General features: G+C 46.8%; 2 protein-coding genes across 2 annotated transcripts; both read left to right on the top strand.

Annotated features, from left to right (window-relative positions):
- Positions 1-251: 251 nt before the first annotated feature.
- Positions 252-4,459, top strand: LOC140305175 (B-cell receptor CD22-like). The gene is made up of 6 exons (XM_072383930.1): positions 252-295; positions 437-837; positions 933-1,157; positions 1,958-2,209; positions 3,835-4,089; positions 4,200-4,459. The coding sequence occupies exons 1-6, from the start codon at positions 252-254 to the stop codon at positions 4,457-4,459; spliced, it is 1,437 nt and encodes a 478-aa protein (XP_072240031.1).
- Positions 4,460-4,683: 224 nt separating this feature from the next.
- On the top strand, positions 4,684-7,240 carry LOC140304928 (cell adhesion molecule CEACAM6-like). Its single transcript, XM_072383723.1, has 6 exons — positions 4,684-5,137; positions 5,248-5,505; positions 6,154-6,235; positions 6,333-6,393; positions 6,520-6,695; positions 6,857-7,240. Exons 1-6 carry the CDS (start codon positions 4,867-4,869, stop codon positions 6,918-6,920), a joined length of 912 nt encoding a protein of 303 aa, XP_072239824.1. The 5' UTR covers positions 4,684-4,866; the 3' UTR covers positions 6,921-7,240.
- Positions 7,241-8,153: the final 913 nt, after the last annotated feature.

Raw genomic sequence — 8,153 nt, 5'->3', positions numbered from 1 at the left:
GAACGACGATGTCAGCGGGCTGTGCCGAGATGGTGAAGTCAGGAGAGGGAGCTGGGGAGGCAAAGGGAGACATGAGAGTCCCGCGGAGAGCGTGCAACACTTGGGCCGAATCCACGCCGAACACATCCACGAGTGCCTCGGGGTGGATGGCTCTCACGCCCTCCCAGGCAGCCTGGATTGCGGTTGTCCCCGGACCGAGTCCCCACCGGAATACCTCCAGGACCTGACCCGACAGCCACCACTGGTCGAACATGTCGCCGCCCTCTGTGAAGCATTTCTGCAGGGCGGCGAGTCGGCTCTGAAGCTCCTCTAGAACTGCTGGGTCCATACTGGCAGACCTCCAGGGACCCGATCCCAAGCGCCACAATTCATCTTCCAGTCTTCATCACTCTGACCCTGTAGAACTGAGGGACCACTTTGTGTTTGGTTAACTGAGGCTGTTCATTCTGACTGTGGTCTCTGATGTGCTCTGTGTTACAGCGGTTCAGGGTCAGAAGGGCTGGGGAGTGACTTACAGTCGTACACAGATCTGTGCTGTGAAAGGATCAGCAGTGGAAATCAGCTGCACCTACACACATCCATACAGGATAAATGATCAAGTTACTGAAGTTACAGAAAGATTCTGGTTCAGAGAAGGTGGTGATGAAGCTCCTGTGGATCTGAGGACAGACTCAGACTACAGAGGTCGTGTTCAGTATCTCTTTGAATGGAAAGTCTGCTCTCTGAGAATCACAGACCTGAGAGAGAGCGACTCAGCTCAGTACAGCTTCAGATTCATAACAAACCAAGAAGGAGGAAGATTTACTGGTTCACCTGGAGTCTTTCTGTCTGTCACAGGTAACATTTTCTCTGAATCATGATTTGGCTCCAGATGCTTTTTGCATGTATGTAAGAACATAAATGACATTTCTGTTGTTTCTTCATGTGTTCAGCTCTCCAGGTGCAGGTGATCAGAGCAGAGAACAAACGGGGTTATATCCAGGCAGAGCTGCAATGTCAAAGCAGTCGTCTGTCTGATCATCGTTCCTATGTCTGGACCAAGAATGAGCGGATAACTCTGAGAGGAACATCTTCTTCTATTTCAGCCTCATTTCGTTCTGGAGACAGAGTTTCCTGTGCTGTAAAAGGATACGAGGAGTGTCCCTCTCCATCAGTGTGTGAGTTCACTCAACAGTCTTCCACCAACATTTCACCATCTAGATGAGCCTTTAACATATTGTCCTGCAGCTTAACTTGTAGTTACACAGCTGCTGATTTAAGAAGAGACACTTTTACTCAGAACTGGATGTCAAACATGTCTGGATGTTCAGGAGATTCTGTCACGGTAGAACACAGATGTACTTTCAGAGTAAGATTGTTTATTGATATAAACCACTGGTGGTCCAGAACAGAGCCAAAGCAAGAGGCTGCAAAAACCTGAAGTAACTCAGTAACTATATTTGAGGATGGTGCAGCTATGAAAATTTATCAAAACCAAAAACTCTCTCCACTCCAGGAACGATTACAAATAAACTTAATACTAGGCTCTCCTTTAACGGAGGCGCAAAGATCTCTATAAACTAAAAACTATGACCACGGAATAAATGACAAAACAAAGATAGTTCTGTAGGAGGATCGCTCAACTACAGGCTCAAGGACTCGATATTCATTGAAGAACTTACGACACAAGACAAGGGAGACGATTTGAACACATGAGGAGCCATGGGGAACAGGTGGAAACACTTGATCAGACGCTTGACACAGGAGGAAAGGCAAGATACCTGAAACGAGAGGGAAGTTAGTATTTCAAAATAAAACAGGAAATGACAAGACATGAATCAAAACATAAAACATGACAGATTCAAACCAGCAACAACACAGAAAAACACCTTTAAGGTTTCAGATGCTTCTACAGACATAAAAAAACTTCTAAAACCATGTTGTTAGATATTAAATGTGTTCATGTTTTCTCCTGCAGATGCTCCAAAGCTTCCCTCTGTGTCAGTGAGGCCCTCTGAGGTAGAGGAGGGCAGTTCAGTGACTCTGACCTGCAGCAGTGATGCTAACCCAGCAGCTCAGTACACCTGGTACAAAGATGGTTCTAAACGTCTCAGTGAAGACTCACAGCTCTTCTTCAGCTCCATCCAGTCCTCTGACTCTGGACAGTATGACTGTTTAGCTGAAAACAAGCTGGGGAAGTGGTCTGCCTCCTCCTTTATTGATGTGAAATGTGAGTAAAAGAAATGAGATTCATGAACATGTTTCCTTCAGCTCTGTCTGTTTAACACGGACATTCTGCTGCTGGAGTTCACTGAGCAGCTTAAAGAGGAAGTTTTATTCCCAGTCGGCTCCCAGAGGGTCTCCCCGGGTCTCCTCCCAGTGAGTCGGGCCCAGAACACCTCCCCAGGGAGGCGTCCAGGAGGCATCCTAACCAGATGTCTCCTCATCTGACTCCTTTCAATGCGGAGGAGCAGCGGTTCTACTCCGAGCCCCTCCCAGATGACCAAGTGACCCTGTGTCTTCGGCCGCTTGTATCCACGATCTCATTCTTTCGGTCACTGCCCACAGCTCGTCACCAGAGGTGAGGGTAGGAATGCAGATTGACCAGTAAATAGAGAGCTTCGCCTTCTGGCTCAGCTCCTTCTTCACCAGGAGAGGCCGATGCAGAGCCTGCATCACTGCTAACACCGCACTGATCCGCCTGTCAATCTCCCGCTCCATTCATCCCTCACTGTGAACAAGAACCCGAGATACTTGAACTCCTCCACTTGGGGCAGGATCTCATTCCCAACCCGGAGAGGGCACCTTTTCTGGCTGAGGACCATGGTCTTGGATTTGGAGTGAGAGCTGAAGATCGTGGCCTGACGACGCTAACAGAACCACATCATCTGCAAAAGCAGAGACCCGATTCTGAGGTCACCAAACCGTTAAGGGGTCCCTCAGCGCCCTGGCTGTACCTGGTAATTCTGTCCATAGAAATTATGAACAGAATTGGTGACAAAGGGCAGCCCTGACGGAGTCCAACTCTCACCGGAAACACGTCCGACTTACTGCCGGCAATGCGGACCAAACTCTGACACCGGCCATACAGACCGAGCAGCCCCTATAAAGGGATCCGACACTCCATACTCCCGGAGCACCTTACGGCCACAGCTCCGGTCAGCCGTCTTAACAATGGAGGCACGGAACATGGCCCATTCGGACTCAATGTCCCCCACCTCCCCCGGGACATGGTTGAACGTTATGGACAGTCCATGATGAGCACAGAAGTCCAACAACTGAACACCACTCTGATTCAGATTGAGAGGGCCGTTCCTCCCAATCACGCCCTTCCAGGTCTTGCCCAGGTGAGTACTGAAGACCCCAAGCAGAATGAGGGGGTCTCACTCTCCTGGGACTCCAAAAAGGGCGGGTACTCTAAACTGCTGTTTGGTGCATGAGCACAAACAGCTTTTAGGGCCCGTCCCCCCACCCGAATGTGGAGGGAGGCTACCTTCTCATCCACCGGGGTAAACCCTAATGTGCGGGCACACAGCTGGGGGGCATGAGTATGCCCACACCCTGCGCCTCTCACCACGGCCAACTCCAGAGTCAAAGAGACTCCAACCCCTCTCAAGGAGACTGGTTCTGGAGCCCAAGCTTTGTGTCAAGGTGAATCCAACTATATCTAGCCGGAACCTCTCACCAGCTTAGGCTCCTTCCCCAACAGAAAGGTGACGTTCCACGTCCCAAGAGCCAGCTTCAGTAGCCGAGTATCAGACTGCCAAGGTCTCCGCCTTCGGCTGCAACTCAACTCACACTGCACCCAAACATACACATCATCTTCTAATGAACATTTCATGTTTTCTCCTGCAGATGCTCCAAAGCTTCCCTCTGTGTCAGTGAGGCCCTCTGAGGTAGAGGAGGGCAGTTCAGTGACTCTGACCTGCAGCAGTGATGCTAACCCAGCAGCTCAGTACACCTGGTACAAGGAGGATCGAACACCGCTTCATGGAGCAGGAGGAACCTACAATTTCCCCTCCATCAGCTCTGAGGATAAAGGGATCTACTACTGCGAGTGTGAGAATCAGTTTGGACGGATCAACTCGTCTCTCTCCTTAAATGTTCAGTGTAAGTCACATGAGGCTGTTTTGTTTTTGTGAAAGAAGAGTTTCCTCCAATAATTTAGAACATTTCTAATAATTTCAATGATGTGTTTCTGCATACATGTTCTCCTGCAGATGCTCCAAAGCTTCCCTCTGTGTCAGTGAGGCCCTCTGAGGTAGAGGAGGGCAGTTCAGTGACTCTGACCTGCAGCAGTGATGCTAACCCAGCAGCTCAGTACACCTGGTACAAAGATGGTTCTAAACGTCCCAGTGAAGACTCACAGCTCTTCTTCAGCTCCATCCAGTCCTCTGACTCTGGACAGTATTACTGTTTAGCTGAAAACAAGCTGGGGAAGTGGTCAGCCTCCTCCTTTATTGATGTGAAATGTGAGTAAAAGAAATGAGATTCATGAACATGTTTCCTTCAGCTCTGTCTGTTTAACACGGACATTCTGCTGCTGGAGTTCACTGAGCAGCTTAAAGAGGAAGTTTTATTCCCAGTCGGCTCCCAGAGATACGTTCAGGAGATTCAAACCATCAGTGATCCTGAAAACCACCTCAAAGTTACACATGACCCAACAAACATGAGCACACGTTAATCCAAGCTTGTCTGGGATTTGATTTCTGCTCTCCTTCACTGTTCATTTAGCCCAAACTTTACTCATGTTAAACACACAGTGTGGACTTTTGCAGCTCTCTGAGCATCAGGAAGAGACTGGAAAGGAGCGTCCAGTGCATTCACTGAACCACATCCAGATCATATCACAGTTTAACATACACATCATCTTCTAATGAACATTTCATGTTTTCTCCTGCAGATGCTCCAAAGCTTCCCTCTGTGTCAGTGAGGCCCTCTGAGGTAGAGGAGGGCAGTTCAGTGACTCTGACCTGCAGCAGTGATGCTAACCCAGCAGCTCAGTACACCTGGTACAAGGAGGATCGAACACCGCTTCATGGAGCAGGAGGAACCTACAATTTCCCCTCCATCAGCTCTGAGGATAAAGGGATCTACTACTGCGAGTGTGAGAATCAGTTTGGACGGATCAACTCGTCTCTCTCCTTAAATGTTCAGTGTAAGTCACATGAGGCTGTTTTGTTTTTGTGAAAGAAGAGTTTCCTCCAATAATTTAGAACATTTCTAATAATTTCAATGATGTGTTTCTGCATACATGTTCTCCTGCAGATGCTCCAAAGCTTCCCTCTGTGTCAGTGAGGCCCTCTGAGGTAGAGGAGGGCAGTTCAGTGACTCTGACCTGCAGCAGTGATGCTAACCCAGCAGCTCAGTACACCTGGTACAAGGAGGAGGAAGAGTCACCAAAAGCTTCAGGACAGAACTTCACCATCACTGACGTCAGACCTGAACACAGTGGAAATTATTCCTGTGAAGCTCAGAACACGAGAGGAAGTCAGCGCTCCACAGTTGCTCTGACGGTTGTTCCAGGTGATCTTTTATATTCAGTTAATATTTCATGTGGTTTTAATGACTGATTGGCTGTAACGAGGTCATGTGACTCGGGTCGTTTTTGCTTCACAGCACCTAGAAGTTGCACGACCTCCTTCCAGATCATCTTTTCATAATGTTGACATTGTACCATAACTGTAAATATGCTGTAAATAAGTAGAAGTTCATCATGTTTGATTTTCATATCTGAAAAAAAAAATCAAAGTGGATAGAAGTCCAGCATCTGTCCAGCAGATTGGTTCCAGATAATAACACAACATTTCTTCACTAGAACACTTTTATTGTTTCCTGGTTGGCTTCAGGCAGCAACATGACTTTGTTTGGGTCAGAAAACAATCATATTTAGGGCTAAAATACATTCTTTTTACGAGGCATCCTTCAGGATCATCAACGCCATTTTTCACATGCAGTTGCTCTCATGACCACTAGAGGTCTCCTGTTCTTTGAACATAATAATAGATAGATAGATAGATAGATAGATAGATAGATAGATAGATAGATAGATAGATAGATAGATAGATAGATAGATAAGGGGTTGTGTTCCTTGTTCTGTGGGTCCAATGAGGACAAACCTGCTGTCAAACTGGATGAAGTGTCAGAGCCTGATTCTGATCCATGTTTGTTCAGGAGCAGTAAAATCTACAGCTGCTGCAGTAACTGCTGCTGTTCTCCTGCCTGTCATGTTCCTCTCTGTCTGTCTGTGGATCCGGTGAGCAGCTCTGTTACATTATTGTTCATTAAAGTCATTCAGTCACGTTCAGAGTTCACATGTTCAGCTTTCGCTCATCATCAATTCTCCTGAGCAGAACAAAGAGGACCTCCAATGGATCATCTGAGCCTGAAGTGGGAGCAGACAGCAGGGAACAGGTGAGGACACTCGTATCATTGTGGTAGAAAACGTCCTTTTGCTTTGGACTCATGATTCTGTTGCAGAACTAAAACCTCTGTTCTGCCGTCCTTCTTTAACTTCCATGTGTTTTACCACCTGTGAAGCGTGTTGGTGGTCAGGGACGGCCGGAGGAGCAGGATGAGCCTCAGTATGCCAGCGTCCACTTCAGCAACAACCAGGCAGATCCTCTGTACTCCAACATCAGAGCAGCTCAGCCCCACAGACACTCAGAGGAAGTTACTGAGTACGCTGCTGTCAGGTTTCACAGTCCAGCCCCGCGGTGAGCAGCTCCTCACACTCCAACACCAGCATCACCCACACACACTGCTTTCTGCTCCTGCTCTGTTGACATTTTCATCATTCATGGGATTCAATGGGAATGACATCATTCACTGCTGTATCTGCACAGTCAGCTGATTTCTCTTTGTCTCCCTGAAGCAGAACTGAGGAAACCAGAGAGGATGCATCTGCGCCGTTGTACAGCACCATCAACAAAACCAGATGAACACAACAGGGATTTATCAGCTGATACTTTTACATCTTCTCTTTCTTTTTAAATGTCATGTGAGCTTAAATCTAACTGTTACATGTCATGCATCTGCTGTAATGTTCACAGAGAGATTTAAATCATTTCAGGATCTGTGTCTCTTTGACGTTCATGTGGAGCGTTTTACATCAAAACTCCAGCAGATGGAGCTGTCGCAGCTTTTATTCTGGTATTTGTAAAGCAGCGGAACAACAAACCATCACTTTGGATCTGATCTGCTTTTATCTTCATGATATCGACAGTCATGCATCATCAGGTCCTTTCTAACATGTAAACCCGTTTCAGCCCTCAGATGTATCACGGTTCTGTTAGTACAGATTACTGTAAATTGCTAAAACTAAAACTAAAATTGCTCCTAAAGTGAAAAAAGACCAAATTGATGCCTTTTACTGACTTCCACCTTAAATCAGCTGGTTCTGCTGCTGTGGTGTTAGATGCTGTCTGTACAGAACGAGTCCCTTCTTTTAATATCTCAGCACATGTCTTGATGATCAGCTTTAATGTTCGTGTTGATAATCTGTTAAAAAGATTTAAAGCTGGTTTTAGGAACTGTGTGGAAGGAGAGCTGCTGCTGTTTTAGTTCGTTTTAAATATGTTGGATTTAGCTGCTTTGGACCTGTTTTTATGACTGCCTGCATCGTTCTGGACTAATGTAACGCCGCTTATTAAACGTGCTTTTATTATGAAATCTTGCATTACATCCGGTTGTTGGAACGTCACCTCCGGTCACATGACTGCTCTCAGCCAATCACGCACAGCAGCAGTGCTTTTCAAACTGGAGCGGCGTCGTTGACGTTCAGGTGTGTGACGTCAGCCGACAGCTGTGGGGGGGTTCGAGCAAACATTTGAACATTTCCTCTGAAGCTTTAGTTTTCCTCTGTGTTAATGATCCATCGTCACTCGTAGATCCGGAGAAGTGGTGAGTTGTGAATAACTGAGGGCTCAGCAGTTCTTTTCTCTTTAATCCTGCATTTATCTGGAAGTGTTTTAATGGCTGGGTGGAGGTGTGCTTGGAGAACTTTGATGCAGAACTCTACACAGTTGTTCAGGTTTAACTGCACGAGCTGCTTGATATTAATTTGGACTGAACATTCGAGGTTTAACCGGATAAATATTTATGTATCTATGCATTTATGATTTCTCAGTCTGGTTTTATTGCTTTTTGAGCTGTGAACACACGCATCTCCCAGT

This window comes from Leuresthes tenuis, unplaced genomic scaffold (assembly GCF_036924035.1).
Source record: "Leuresthes tenuis unplaced genomic scaffold, fLeuTen1.0.hap1 SCAF_4, whole genome shotgun sequence".
Lineage (NCBI taxonomy): Eukaryota > Metazoa > Chordata > Actinopteri > Atheriniformes > Atherinopsidae > Leuresthes > Leuresthes tenuis.
Note: the sequence above shows the minus strand (reverse complement) of the source record. Positions and strands in the feature narration are given on the sequence as shown.

Excerpts from the sequence above, each read along its gene's own strand:
- LOC140304928 (XM_072383723.1), top strand. The coding sequence starts at position 4,867 with ATGTTTTCTCCTGCAGATGCTCCAAAGCTTCCCTCTGTGTCAGTGAGG. Across the intron at positions 6,394-6,519 it reads GAGCAGACAGCAGGGAACAG|CGTGTTGGTGGTCAGGGACG; the intron begins GTGAGGACACTC and ends CCACCTGTGAAG. Across the intron at positions 6,696-6,856 it reads TTTCACAGTCCAGCCCCGCG|AACTGAGGAAACCAGAGAGG; the intron begins GTGAGCAGCTCC and ends TCCCTGAAGCAG.
- LOC140305175 (XM_072383930.1), top strand. The coding sequence starts at position 252 with ATGTCGCCGCCCTCTGTGAAGCATTTCTGCAGGGCGGCGAGTCG. Across the intron at positions 296-436 it reads TTCTGCAGGGCGGCGAGTCG|GCTGTTCATTCTGACTGTGG; the intron begins GCTCTGAAGCTC and ends TGGTTAACTGAG. Across the intron at positions 2,210-3,834 it reads CTCCTTTATTGATGTGAAAT|ATGCTCCAAAGCTTCCCTCT; the intron begins GTGAGTAAAAGA and ends TTTCTCCTGCAG.